Genomic DNA, 15,236 nt, shown 5'->3' with positions numbered 1-15,236 from the left:
GCTGACAATACCTCTTTAACCAAATCTTGTGGAAATAGGAGCGGGGAAAACGGGGCATAAAGGAGCTCTGACTTCTGCACTGGAGTAACTCCGTTATAGTCAAACCATTTTATGAGCGGACTCCAAGACCATTTCCAGCTCTGCCAATTCTCCTTTAATCCGGCTGCCTTCGCTTCACTAAGAGAAGGGAAGAAACATGACAAACTTGGAGATTTGGCATACCTGATGCCACTTCTTCACTTGGGCCAGACCACTGAGACCCATGGTCAAATCGTATAAAATGGGTTGAGATAATCTTCCGTATTCATTGTCTCACACAGCAAGCTTCCGTAAACACCATGGAGAGTTCCTCGCGGGGAGTCCTTCGTCCTGAAGAACGCGAAATGGCATACAACATGTAACAGTTTTTTAAATGGGAAAAAGAAAATGGAATTTCCAAGTTTGGAATCAATCAAGCAGTCAAACGTGCCGCAGATGCAACGAAGTTATAAAAAACTACTTTGCATCAGATTTGTAAGGAAGCTAAAGAAACGGAAGAAGAATTTGGCTAAAAAAAAAATAAATAAGGAAACAATTTAGAGGGACAGTACCAAATTAAAGGATTATATACCTTGACCATTCAAATCTGGGTTAATGAGGGAATTAAACTACACTTTCTCTTTATCTTAGTCTGCCCATAGATTAAATAGGTCAAACCAGGTGTGGATTCGAATGGTCAGAAGGATCTGGCAACGTCGCATATGGGCTTGGAGTCCGCTCGTAAATTGGTTTGACTTTAGTCAAATAAGCACAAAATTGAGCCCTTTTCTTCAGGACCTCGCAGCGAATAGTGCTGCCAATTCATTAGCCCCGTCTCTCAAAGCCTTGTCCATGCACAACATGATATGAACAAGTTCCTCCGTGTCATTGCCTTTAAAGACTTCCACCTTTTTTCCCAAGGCTCCCAGGGTCCAATCCAAAAAGTAAATAAAACCTTGAAAGCTCTGAACATCCTTTGACGAGGTGGTCTAACTCTGTAAGCGACCAAAATACCTTAGTTCTACTCATAGCTGTTTGACGAGAAGAATCCACTAAATTCGAGAAGTCCCCTTGTGCCAAAGAAGGAATTCCCAGGCCAACAGCTTCTCCCGTCTCATACCATACGCTCGACCTGGAAGCTAACTTTGCTGGAGGAAAAGAGAACACTGTCTTGCCTTGTTCTCTCTTCGTTTGCATCCAGTTACCCATCACCTTTAGAGCTCTCTTGGAAGAGCGAGACAAAACCATCTTTGTAAAACTTGTCTTATTAGAAGATTTCCCAAGCGTAAACTCTGAAGGAGGGGAACAAGGTGCAGCTGGAATAAAGCTCTCTGGGAAATTTTCATTAAAGACTTTCATAAGTCTTTTCAAATCTGACGAAGCATGATGTTCCTTTGAATCCTCTTCGTCTGAAGACTCTAAGGGAATCACAGGAGAAAGGGCGATATCCACTTCCCTTTCCTCCGAGTGTCCTCGAATGGAAGTATCGACGTCCGATGTCACGACGTCCAATCTCTTGACGTCCGCAGCTACGATGTTTCAACTGTCGGCTCTCTGCGTCATGACTCTCAAGAACCTGACGCTCGGCGTCCTGTCTTGCGACTTCTTGGCGCCTGTTCTGAAGGGGTCTAAAATCTTGACTTTCGGCGTCATGAACCTGTTGACGCTCGACTCTTATACTTCCGGTTTCATGACGTATATGTTCTTGACGTTCGTTTCTTTGACGTCCTGCATCATGATGTTTAAGATCTTGACGTTCAAGCTCTTTACGCTTGGCGTCATGATCCTCTTGACGCTCGGCTCTTTTGTGTCCAGCATCATTGAAGTTTATGATCTTGAGGACGCTTAGTGCCATGACGCTCTTGACGTCAGTTCCTTGGCGTCTGGCGTCACGATGTTTATGTACTCGACGTTCGACGTCATGTCAAGCCATCTTCTCTTTGCTTGCAGGAAAGCCAGCCACCTTCATGAGGGAAGAAAGTTTGCTCTGCATTTCCTGAATTATATTCAGATCCGGAGCCCCATGCTGAGACCGGTCAGGAGAAGCAGCAACCACATTAGACTTTCTCTCCACATCAATCAATGAATCATCCGGAGACGAGAACCAACCCAAAGGAGGAGGAGGAGCATGTACAGACGGCATATAAGCGTCTGACATCTGTTTGTCCTCTACCGAAGCAGATGGCCGCCTGTGCGACATCTTACTGCTTTCGGCAAAAGGATCAACCATGTCCGACGTCTTTCCGCCTCCTACCGAAGCAGATTGCCGCCTGTGCAGCATCTTACTGCTTTCGGTAGGGGAACTGACATTCTCCAACCTCCCTTTGTCTCCTACCAAAGTAGATGGCCGCCTGTGCGACATCTTACTACTCTTGGCAGGAGAAATTCCTTCGAAATCGGAAGAAAATCGCTCCAGACTGCTCCAATGGCTGCAACCTGGAGTCTGAGAAGTCATTTCACGACGCTGTTCAATCATAAAAATTTCCTCTTAAGAGGTCTTGACGTAAGACGCCAGCCCCGTCTGGGAGCTGCATCGTCCGATGAAAAGCATACACTTACCTCGCCTTTCCAATGATGAGGGTGAGCGTCCAGGGAAGCGTCAACAGGAACGCTTGAGGGGCACAACCTGCTCGGGAACTGCTAATGCCTCTCGCCTCCCTTCATCTGTCGACATTCCTTCTCACGGGTTGGTGAGCTTGGAAGAGGTCTAGGACTAGGAGCACGACAGGTCCGAGCAGCCGCACCTTCCACTGCACTGATTTTAGCACTAGCACTTACACTTTTCAACTCTCTAACATCTGACCACAATTTTGCTCTGTCTTCTGCGAGAGATTCTACTTTCTCGCCCAGAGCTTGAATGGCTACCAACATATCCTTAAGAGTTGGATCATTAGATTTATCAAGAGTGGGTTCAGGAAAAACTTCTACAGGGGAAGGATTAATAGGCTCGTTAACACGGGAAACAGAATTAACCCTGGAAGAACGAGACATACTACTTTTACTCCGTCTGATCCTGTCTCTCTCAAGTTTACGTACATAGCGATCATATTCCATCCACTCATCATTATCCAAAATTACACATTCATCACATCTATTATCCAACTCGCAAACTTTATCTCTACATTTCACACAAATGGAGTGAGGCTCTATGGAGGCTTTAGGAAGCCGGGTCTTACATCCCCTCACACACTTCCTAACACTCGAAGGGTCAGACATATTGGAAAAGTCAAAGAGAGATCAAGAAAAGCAAGGGTCGAACAACAAAAATCTAAACAGTACCAAGAAAATCCAAAAAATAAATCCCAAAACAAGCAAAAGCCAAAGCCAAAGTGTACTTCACCAAACTAATTGCGAAAAAACACGGGCGAAAGCGAGCGAAAATCCACGATGTTCACCGAAACGGTGGCAGGGAAGATCTGAGGAATAGTTGGAATGGTTCCAGGTACCTGGGTAGAGGGCACACAGGTGGTACACCTGACTACCCAATCGGCGATTGCCACGAGTTTTGAAATTCTGCCCTGACGTCACAGGGACTTAAGCTATATATATAACTACCGGGTAAGTTAAATGTTTAAAAATGGATATTAAGTAGTAAAAATCAAACACTAGTATATCCAGTCTCCAAAACAGCTAATTCAACAGCTATGGAAGGTACTCACGAGTTTACAATAAATAATATTTAAAAAAATTATCTTCCACAAGCAGTATAAACCAAAGTATAACAAGAACTTTTTTGACAAAAGAAAAAATATCACCTCTTACATAACCAAAAATGTAGACTTCGTATTCGTGTCCTGTTAAAGCATAAGACTGATAAAAGGGGAAAAATCAAGATGGTTAACAGATGTGACCCAGGTTAAAAACAAAATACTTACACTCTCAGGCATACGCTCCCTAATCTGTTTGGAGGGGCTTTGGCTAGCTTTTCACAGAAAGCTAGAATCAGGCTCTCAGTCTTTTCTCCAACTGGCACCTGTTGTGACAAAATATTTATTATAAAAGGATTCTGCCTTTCACGGTGAGAATAATTATGCAAATAATGATTAACTGCTATAAACAAGTGAATCGCACTAATATAAAGTTTTAGAATTTTCTCTTCTTTAAAAAAAAAAAAATACGTATACACAAAGTAAATTTTGTAAATCCCCAAAATTTAATATATTAACGACTATCTGTTGCTACCATGTAATTTTCAATTACATGCTGCATAGATGGCAGGTACATGTATTTATACACTGAATTATCAATTTTGCAATTGACTGTCAAGCATTACTGTAGTTCGAAATCTTAAATTTGTAATGTCCTTACAATGGCCCTCTTTTTTTATGGGTTTCACATTTCGACGTTTCATCTACGTACTTGCAGATTTTTATGGCACTTGTCTAGCACTGAAAATCGGTAATTTTTGGCACTGGAATATGCTGATTTCCAGTTATCGGTACCGATAACAGAGTATTGGTGCCAATACATACTTAACAAAGGTTCCAAAGCTTGGTTATAGGAAAAAATACCAATTTTTTTCACTTATCATCTTATCATCAGAGAGAGAGAGAGAGAGAGAGAGAGAGAGAGAGAGAGAGAGAGCGAGACGAGAGAGAGAGAGAGAGAGAGAGAGAGCCATTGTATGATAAATAAATGATTTGCTCATTAGCAAGTTCTAGTTCTATATGTGCTGTTATACTAACATCCATACATCCTCATTAACATGGCTTCTTAATAGCACTCACAGACACAACAATGAAAAATAAAGATAAAATTAACTAGCATCCAAAAAGAGGTGTAAAAACATGAAACCCACGAGTGTCAGGAAATCTACCATTTAAGAAACTTGCAAATCTGGTGCAGTCAGATGATTATTGGTATCTTGAAACTGGTAACAAGTGGTAATTTCTTTCATGCAGTGGAATGCGGGAAAGCCTCAGTCAGAAGCCGATGCAGATACAACACAAAAAAATATCAATATTTTGTTGGACAAGTTTCTAAATAGAAATCCCAAGAAACTGGAGCAATACATTTCCTATAAGAAAGCAACAGGTCACAGCTAATATACTGTACTTACAACAATCAAAACTGAGACAATAGAATTCAGAAGAGCTTCCACTTCTGATTCTGTGGCCTCAGAAGAAAAGCAGGTGTCACAGACACCAATTATTTTGTGCAAATCATCTTCAAGACCTTTCGGACTCCTTTCCATGGAAATCTCTGCCCCCACCTCCTTCAGGTAAGCCCGAAGCTCCTCCACCTGTCAAAAAGACAAAAAATCTTTAGAGCATTTAATGCAAGACATGAAGCCTACCAACCAATTCATCAAACAGCCAAAACAAAGATAAACTGATCTATTGATTTATATAACTGATTTCACTTACGTAAAGACCTTCTGCACTTCATCAAGAACGCATGAAACATTGTGTAGTACTGAGCTTTGAAGGACCCATTTAATACAAGGCACTATGTTTGGGTAACTGTTTTGATACCAAGTTGGTGAAACACAGTGGAGACTTGGTGAGCTTCTTAAACTGTATTTTAAAACATGGTTTTAATTTCAGACTATCATGCTTAACTAGCAATAAATAATCACACGCATGATTGGTATTCATTTCACAAAAGCCTTATAATCCTGAAATATGATATTGTTATGATACAATAAAGTTTGTTCATACTTACCTGGCAAGTATATATATATAGCTGTATTCTCCGAAGTCCGACAGAATTTCAAAACTCCCGGCAACGCAGTGGTCGGCCAGGTGGTTAGTACCCATTACCCGCCGCTGGGAGAGGCGGGGTGTCAGGAACCATTCCATTTTCTATTCAGATTTTTTAATGTCACTGTCCCCGAGGGGAGGCTGGGCGGGTACTTGATTATATATATGCCAGGTAAGTATGAACAAATTTATTGTATCATAACAATATCATTTTGTTCATGACACTTACCTGTCAGATATATATATAGCTGATTCCCACCATTGGAGGTGGGGAGGGACAGAATAAAAGGATTTTGGGAAACATTTCACATGCAGATGATAGACATCTTGGTTCCTTACCTGTTAGCGTAGCTGACTTCGTGATTACTGTCACCAAAGTCTGCTTTTGCTTTACTAGAGTCTCCAGCAAGGACGTGACTGTATAGCTGGTGAGATCTAGATGATCTGACAACGGGGGCGTGACCACAATGTATCTAGACCATATTGACCATACTTTAAGGGCAAGCGAAGCAAAGAAAAACCACCACCTGACCTAGCCTAGCAAAGTTAGTCCCCGAAACTTTTAAGGCTAAAATAAAGGGAAGTCCGCCTCTAGCGGTCGACCCTACAACCAAAAACCAACAACCATAAAACAAAAGCACACCTATCCATTTCTAAAGGATAGGATTCGTGCCGCTTCCCGTACCCAAAACTGAATCTGTTGATATGTATGGTCCAAGCGAAAAGCAGTTATCATATGTCACTTTCACATCCCTGAGGTAGTGTGAAGCGAACACAGAGTTGCTTCGCCAAAATGTGGTGCTCACAATGTCGCTGAGCGCCATATTCTTCTGAAATGCCATCGAAGTTGCGACAGCTCTAACTTCATGAGCATTGACTTTCAGAATTTTCAGATCACTATCTGGGCAGGACGAATGGGCCTCCCTGATGGTACTTCTCAAGAAGAACGCTAAGGCGTTCTTAGACATTAGTAAATCAGGTCTTTTCACAGAAACACCAAAGATTGTCCGATTGACCTCTAATTTGTTTTGTTCTATCCAGATAGAATTTTAGAGTTCTGACAGGACACAGGACTCTTTCTGGCTCCCGACCAACGATCCCTGCTAATCCCTTGATATCAAAGTTCTTAGGCCAGGGATTGGGAAAGATTTTCGTTTTTAGCTAAAAAGGCAAGGACTCTCAAGGAACAGACTGCATTGTGTCCCCTAAATCCAACATTTTTGCTAATTGCTTGAATCTCACTCACCCTCTTCGCAGTGGCTAGGGTGGTTAGAAAGAAGGCCTTCTTCGTTAAATCTTTCAGCGAAGCCTCGTGCAAAGGTTCAAAGGGACTCGCCATTAAAGATTTTAGAACTATGTCCAAATTCCACGAAGGTGTCTTAACCTGTGGAACCTTTGATGTTTCGAAGGATCTCAGAAGATCGTGAAGATCCCTATCATTCGTCAAATCTAGGCCTCTATGACGGAAAGACTGTTGACAGCTACTCTTGTATCCTCTAATTGTTGATACTGCAAGCTTGTCTACATTCCTTAGATGGAACAGGAAATCAGCGATTTGGCTCACAGAGGTCTTGGAGGAGGAAATGCCCTCTTTCCTACACCATCTTCTAAAAAACAGCCCACTTAGACTGGTAGACAGATTTGAGAGGAAGGGCTCTTCTCGCGGTGGCGATAGCTTTTGCCACCGCTCCTGAAAACCCTCTCGCTCTTGCCAGTTTCTTGATAGTCTGAATGCAGTCAGACTCAGAGCGAACGGGTTTTTGGTGATATCTCTCGAAGTGGGGCTGTTTGAGAAGATCGGTTCTTACTGGTAGGATTCTTGGGGAAGTCACTAGTAGGGACATGACCTCTGTGAACCAATCCCTTGCTGGCCAAAGAATGGTGCGACCAGTGTCATCCTTGTTCCTTCCGACGCTGCTAACTTCCTTGTTACTTTTCCCAGAAGTTTGAATGGGGGAAAGGCGTATACATCCATCCCCGTCCAGTCCCAAAGCATTGCGTCTACTGCTACGTGCTTCCGGGTCGATGATCGGAGAACAGTAAATGAGGCAGGTCTCTTCGTTTTCGAAGTCGCGAAGAGGTCCACTATTGGTCGTCCCCATAGTTTTCCATAACTGTTGGCAGACCTCTATGTGCAGAGTCCATTCTGTTGAAAAATCAATTGGAGTTTCGACGGCCTTAAAAATGTCTGCTCTGGGCGTTATCTGGACCCCTGAAACAAATCTTGTCAGGAGAGTTATGTTCCTCTCTTTCTGACCATAACAGGATTTCTCTCGCAATCTTGTAGAGAGAACGAGAGTGTGTCTCCCCGTTTCTTGATATAAGAAAGGGCGTGGTGCTGTCCGCGTTGATCTGGACAACTCGGCCTATGACTCGTTCTTGAAAGGCTAGAAGTGCTAAGCGAATTGCCTCCAACTCCTTGAGGTTGATGTGCCAAGGCTTCTGTTCTTTTCTCCAGAGGCCTGACACTTCCTCCTTTCTAGAGTTCGCTCCCCAGCTGTCATAGACGCGTCTGTAAATAACACTAGGCCAGGGCTCTGAAGACAGAGGGACACTCCTTTCGACATCTTGGTGGGATCGAGCCACCACTCTAAGGTGTTTCTTGACCAACGGGGATATTCTCAAATTCTCCTCTAGGTTTTGTCTGTCCTGCCAATTTTCTGTTAGGAAAAACTGTAGGGGCCCGAGATGTAGTCTCCCTAGAGAAACAAACTTCTCCAGCGAAGAAATGGTCCCCCCAGCAGACTCATCCATTCCTTCGCCGAGCATGTTTCCTTCTCCAAGAAGGCTGACCACTTTTTCTAAGCCTTTCCGCTGACGTTCTAGCGACAGAAAAGCCCAAAAAGCCACTGAATCCATCTGAATCCCCAGGATACACATGGACTGATGTTGGTTGGGGTCAGATGGGACTTTTTCAGGGGGGGGGGTGTAATTGATCAGGAGGCCTAAAGATTTCGCCAACAGATTTCGTATCTTCGAGAGGTGAAGCCACTTTGCCACGTTCCGCATGAGAAAAGTGAAAATTATGGGAGCTGTGCTCATTCCGAAGCATAGAGCTCTGAACTGGAAGACCTGTCCTCTTAAAATGAACCTGATAAACTTCCTGGACTGGGGATGGATGGGGACATGGAAAGTAAGCGTCTTGGAGATCTAATGACACCATCCAATCCCCTGGTCTCAAGGCCCCAGGACCGATTGCGATGTTTCCATTTTGAAGCTTTCTTTCTTCACAAAAAGGTTCAGACTGCTGACATCTAGGACAGGCCTCCATCCCCCAGACTGTTTCGGAACCAGGAATAACCTGTTGTAGAAGCCTGGGGAATCTGTCAAGAGCACTCGTTCTGACGGCTCTTTTCTCGATCATTTGATCTAATAAATCGAGTAGAATCTGTTGCTTCTGCGGCTGATAAGCTGGTGACAGGTCTATAGGCTTCATGCTCAACGGGGGAGGGGGCATGGAGAGAAAGGGAATTTTGTATCCCTTCTCTATAATCTTGAGGGACCAGGTGTCCGTCCCCCTTGCTCTCCAAGCCTGCGAAGAGAGAAAGTCTCCCTCCCACCGGTGCCTGAAGGCAAGGTTGTCACTTCTTTCCCCTTTGCTTTGCGGGGGTTCTGCCTCTAGCAAAGCCCCTTCCTCGTGTAGAAGCTCTTGATGGTGCTCTGCCACAAAAGGGCTTAAAATTCTTCTTTGGTACCTGAGCTACTCGAGAAGATGATTGCGCCGCAGGGAAGTCTAGATGATTGAGACAGCAAATCCTGTGTTCGCTTTCTTTCAGGTTCACAGATAAATCCTTTACCATATTTTCAGGAAAAAGATGGGAAGAAAAGGGGAAAAGGGGGCGAATAATAACTCAGCTTTCTGCGTAGGAGAAACTGATTAGCAGTAAAACTGCAGAAAAGCGCTTGTTTCTTTCAATATTCCCGTAGTAAAGTGGGCAGCTAAACTCACCTGGAGCCATCCCTTACTGCTTTGTCCATACATGACAGGACGCTCCATAATTCTTCTAGTGACAATGATTCTGGGCTCTTAGCTTGCTTGCAGACCTAAAGCTCTAAGCACCAGTCTAGGAAGTTAAATACTTCCAATGTCCTGTACAGTCCTTTTAGATGGTGATCTATTTCAGGCATAGTCCATGAAACCTTAGCCGAGGACAGGTAAGATCTCCTCGGTGCTTCGACCAGGTTTGAGAAGTCACCTTGCGCAGACGAAGGAAGTCTCAACCCTGTTTCTTCTCCGGTCTCATTACCATATACCGGCTCTCCGTTTAGCTTAGCTGGAGGAAGCGCAAAGGACGTCTTTCCTTTCGTCTTCCTTGATTCCATCCAATCATTCATCCTCTTCAACGCTCTTTTAGTAGAAAGTGAAGCAGCCATCCTAACAAAACCCGGAGCTTTTCTCGTCTTGGATGAGGATAGTTGCGATGGCGGTGAGAGAGGAACTGGTGCTTGGAATTTTTCCGAAAACAATTCCTTCAGTAAGCGCGTTAACGTGCTATAATCTGTAGATGCTTCTGAAGGCTCTTCCTCTTCTGCAGGATGCGTATCGTTAGAAGACTCTCCTTGATCTTGACGGTCCGAAGTTTCTTTAGCTAAACAAGAAGCGGTTCTCCTTTGAGGCTCAGTTCGTAAGGGGGAGTTTCTATCCGCTGAAGGAATAGACGAGACATGCGCGAATGATCCGCTGTTGTCTTTGAAAGACTTAAGACTCTCTTGTAAAGCCTTGTCTTTCGAAGTCATTAGAGGCAAAGGTTCTTCAAAAGCCTCTTTGCGGGATTCCTGTCGATCTCCTCTCAGTTGAGTACGTTTATCTTTCCGAGAATCCCGATTAGTCGGGTGTCTATCGTCATCGCGAGCGCCCTTGCTAAGGGAGCGAGACTTAGGACTCGCAAAAAGTCGCGCGTCTGCCAATGAAAGCTTCCGATCCCGCTGGACTCTAATGTCTATAAGACATTTATCCATCAAAGAAGCGTCCTCAAAAGCGTCCTGAAGCGGGACATGCTCTAATGGACGTCGAGCGTCTTTCAAACTTTGCTTAGGACGCTTAACTTGTATCAGGGCGTCTTCTCGAGCGTCCTGGTGAGTCTTACAATCTCTTTCAAGCGTCGCAAGTTCTCATATTCTAAAGCACGAGCCTCCCGTCGATATTTATACAGTACTTCTCTTTCTTGAGGGGTAAGATCCGAAACATAATCTAAACACTGCTCTCTTTGACTTTTAGTGTTTTCTCGAACGCCCTGATACTTCTGGCGTTGGTAGGCTCTCTCCTGATAGAGGCGTCGAGTTGATGCAGAAGTCCGGCGAACGTCGGTACGAGGCTTCTCTTGATCGTTCATCTATCCTCCGACAAAAGCGAGGGCCGCCCCTGCGCGACACCTAACGCGTCTGTCCGCATTCCCACTTCTGGAAACTCTCTCTCCGGAAACACTTGCGTGTTTCTCGGTCGAGTCTGAAGGATCCAGAAGAGGACGACGAAGGGGAGGCTAAGGAACGAGGCGAAGCCAACAAGGAAGCCAAAGATCCTTTCTACGTCTTTTGGGCTCCTCTTCTCCCCTTGCGAAGAAAGCCGACAATCGTTGACGCAATTGCATACGAGTTTCATTAGACGGTGAAGTTCCAGTTCAGGAGAAGGACTCAATCATATGCGGAAGAAGGGCGAGTTGGAGCCCTCTTCTTCCTTTGAACTCTTAAGACGATGATAGTTCTCAAAAGCGTCCTCATCAGAAGACGTCTGCATCTCTTTTCTTTAGGCGTCAATTCTTCGAAGGTGTTCGGGTGATGATGAAAGAACAGGACGAGAAGTAGGACGTGAAGCGTCCACTTCCTTAAAACCTCTCCTAAGAGGACGAGAAAGACGCTGGCCGCCTGTGCGGCACCTAGTGTCAAACTCGTTCTCCCTGTGAGAGGCCCTCTGAGAGCTCCATCCCCGGTAAGGATGAGGACGCCTCAGAGGAACGAAAGGCACTCCTTCAATATCCGTGCTCGTATCCACACGCTTCGGCAGCCTGGAAGCGTCCACAGGATCTGCTGAAGGGACGCCAGACCGGTGGGAATTCCGTAGCCCTCCTTCGGTTTTTGACATGTCCATTCCCTGAGTCCTGGGAGTCCGACAGAGGTCTATTCTAGAGGCACTATGGGACCGATCTGACGCCCCCTCCACTACACTAGGGGCAACTAATGTTTCCACACACTTCACTGTGGTCTTCAATGCACTCACTTTCGATTCTAGTGCCCACGAATAGACTCCATGATGGCAGAAAGGGCAATACCTTCTGAAGCAATAACTTCATTGCCCGAAGGCAAATACACAGGGTTAGATGTAACAACCTCTACAGGAAGGTTAGAATGCGAATTACTACCCTTACTTTTCACAGAAGCACTTCTGGAGGAAGATCTTCTGATTCTATCCCTTTCAAGCTTACGAACATACGAATCATAAGTCTTCCATTCATTTTCGGTCAACCTTTCACACTCTTTACACCTATCATTCATCAAACAAGTATGATCTCTACATTTCGTGCATACTGTATGAGGATCCACCGAAGCTTTCGGTAGCCTAACCTTACACTCTAAAACTAGTTGCAGAAGATCCAGACATATTAGAGAAATCCAAAACCAAATCCAATGAAAAACCACAATCGCGTATGCCAATCCACCAAGCAAATTTCAAAAACCAAGAGACAATCAAATACTCAAGTGAACAAAGAGTTTTCCAAAATCCTAGGCGGAGGTCTGTAAACAGTTGTTTACCGACCGGCGACAGAGAAAAAATCTGAATAGAAAATGGGAATGGTTCCTGACGCCCGCCTCACAGCGGCGGGAATGGGTACTAACCCACCTGCCGACCATGCGTTTGCCGGGAGTTTTGAAATTCTGTCGGACTTCGGAGAATACAGCTATATATATATCTGACAGGTAAGTGTCATGAACAAAAATAAAGTTAATAATCAAAACACTCTCTAGAACTGTTGATAGTTGGTTAATCAGTACTGTACTAAAGAATATGCTTGTGTACAGGAGAAACACCAGTGGGATACTGAGCTTTTGGTCATATCTCTGGCAATTTATCTGGTTAATATCTAAGAGTTTTCTTGAAGTTTTATACTTACTACTGTATGAAAAAACTGTGGAATATTCTTTGTACTTCTCTAACTGAATTATTGGATCTTCATATGATCAAACTTGGTGTGAATGGATTTTTCTTGATGAACATGAAATGAGCCTCATTTCACGGTGTACTTGATGTGTGTTCTACTTTACATTTTCTAGTAGATTTTTCCTTTAATACCACACCAATACCATGGACACAAAAGTTTGGTTCTCGCCTCATGGGAATGTATGTTTAAACATATAGGTATCTCAATTAATTGTAAATTTACAATATACTATAGTAATCAGTACGTATGATGCATATTAAGGAGACTTAAGAGCATAGCATAACAACAAACATATTCTAATTCGAGGTTAATTTCTTTTCTATTATGAACTGCTTTCCTATTTGGGATCTAGGGTTTGAAGCATTCTGCTTTTCAATTTAGCTCTTATCATATTTATGGTTAAAAAACTACATGCGCTGTGAACATTTCTGGTGTCCATTTCATTAGTAAAGGACCAACCAACCAAAACCCCACCATATCTAGCCTAGGGGTACAAGGCCCTTACACTAATGAATAATATTACTTCGAAAACATAGGAAACTTGAAGCAGATGCATAGTTGGGAGATAGGGGTTGGTGTGAGAGATCCTAACCTTTCCTAGAATGCAGTGTCCTAATCTAACCAGATCTCACCTTCCTAAACTAACTTCTCTATTTTCTTTTCTGTTATGAACTGCTTTCCTATTGGGGCTCTTGGGTTTGAAGCATTCTGCTTTTCAATCTAGCTCTTATCATATTTATGGTTAAAAAACTACATGCGCTGTGAACACTTCTGATGTCCATTTCATTAGTAAAGAGCTAACCAAACCACACCTAATCCAGCCTAGGGTACAAGGCCCTTACACTAATGAATGATAATATTTAGAAAACATAGGAAAATTGAAGCAGATACAGAGTTGGGAGATAGGGTTGGTGTGAGAGTCCTAACCTTTCCCTAGAATGCAGTGCCTAAACCTAACCAGAAGCTCACCTTCTAACCTAACTTTGGGCATTTGTCCTGACCTGGCTGTGGGGGGAGGTGGGGGGGAGGGGGGGAGGGGGAGGGGGGTTCCTGACCTAAGTAACAACTATGCACGGACTTTGAAGAACGGTCCAGCGAATACGAAAGCTACCAGGGATTGGGAGGGTCAAATGTATTTTGCTGTATTTAGTACTAGCCGCTGTGGGGTTAACTACAGCTGATCAACAAAAAAATACAGTAAATTCTTAATAACCAACCAAAATATTATGGCAAAAGCCAGTAGATCTAAGTAATAGTTCTGTTTGGGGTACTACTTGCTTGGAAATTTGACCCCCCCCCCAAAACCCTGGTGGCTTCGGTATTTGCAAGACCATTCCTTCCACTCCATGTTGAGTTAGCCTATTACTTAGAAATACCAAAGTTAATTTCCAAGGAAATACACGATGTGAAGCTAATATACTTACATCTACCGGGGCAGACACCCCCAAGTAACACAGACTAGGGTGAAAGACAGAGCGGCAACACAGCGGCCACCTTCCCAAAAAAGTACTTGAATTCGCTGCAATGAGCATCAATCAAGAGTTGTGGCCCATCCTGGCAGCACACTGAGACCTCTACGTTCCTCTCGAAGTAAGTGTTTTCTCCTAAATTACGAAATAATGGCATAATTCAAACGCTGTTTTGGGAAGTGGCTGCATTCTGAGAGAGGTGGCCGCTTTGTTGTCATTCGATCATTTACCCTACCCATTAACCTGCTTTCCCATCGGTCCCTCTTACCATAAGATAGAGGTGAACGGCATAATTCTCATTCCCAACAGGTCCCCTTACATAGGATAGGGTTCAAAGGTAAATTAAAAGTTAATTACAACCAGCTACCAAAATCTAACGTTAAATTGTTAATAGGCTAGTAAGCGGGTAGTTTGCAGATCCGGGGACAGATCCGACAATTCCAGAACCATTACTCCAAATAACAAAGAGCATAGAATAAAAGTTGTCCCGAATTCCAAAATATACCCGAATCACTTATCCGACCAATTTACACCAAAATACCATCTGCCGATATTTCCCGTGAAATGTAAATTTTTCTAAGTATCCACTTGATGTGAAGGCTGACACGGTGGTCGTAGCTCCCATAGTTCTTGAGTTGGCTGCGGACAGGCGCTGTACGTCGGCCCGCCTCCAACGTGGGAATTTTAAATCAAACCAATCCTGTATCAGGTTGACCCAGGTTATCCCCAAGGGACATGGATTAACTTCCTTCCAACCAATAAAAACTTGTCCCATGAATATGAATCAGATAATCATACCTGTAGTCACAAAATTTGCCCTTTCCGTTCTCCACCGCCGTTATGGATAGAACGCATGCAGTGTAATTTCCCAAAGTGTTACAGGAGACGAGCTC

General features: G+C 43.8%; 1 protein-coding gene across 2 annotated transcripts in view; it reads right to left on the bottom strand.

Moving 5' to 3' along the window:
- The window catches only part of LOC135194957 (eukaryotic translation initiation factor 3 subunit M-like), a 96,865-nt gene that overhangs the window by 30,806 nt on the left and 50,823 nt on the right, over positions 1 to 15,236 (bottom strand). The window contains exons 2-3 of one of the 2 annotated variants that reach the window (XM_064221193.1): positions 5,078 to 5,260; positions 3,894 to 3,991 (exon numbers count right to left, since the gene is read on the bottom strand). In XM_064221193.1, the coding sequence (XP_064077263.1) occupies positions 3,894 to 3,991; positions 5,078 to 5,260 (281 nt within the window). The remainder of the gene's footprint in view (positions 1 to 3,893; positions 3,992 to 5,077; positions 5,261 to 15,236) is intronic. The other variant, XM_064221194.1, reaches the window with a different exon arrangement.

This window comes from Macrobrachium nipponense, chromosome 15 (assembly GCF_015104395.2).
Source record: "Macrobrachium nipponense isolate FS-2020 chromosome 15, ASM1510439v2, whole genome shotgun sequence".
Classification (NCBI taxonomy): domain Eukaryota; kingdom Metazoa; phylum Arthropoda; class Malacostraca; order Decapoda; family Palaemonidae; genus Macrobrachium; species Macrobrachium nipponense.
This window is presented reverse-complemented; position numbering and strand designations above follow the sequence as displayed.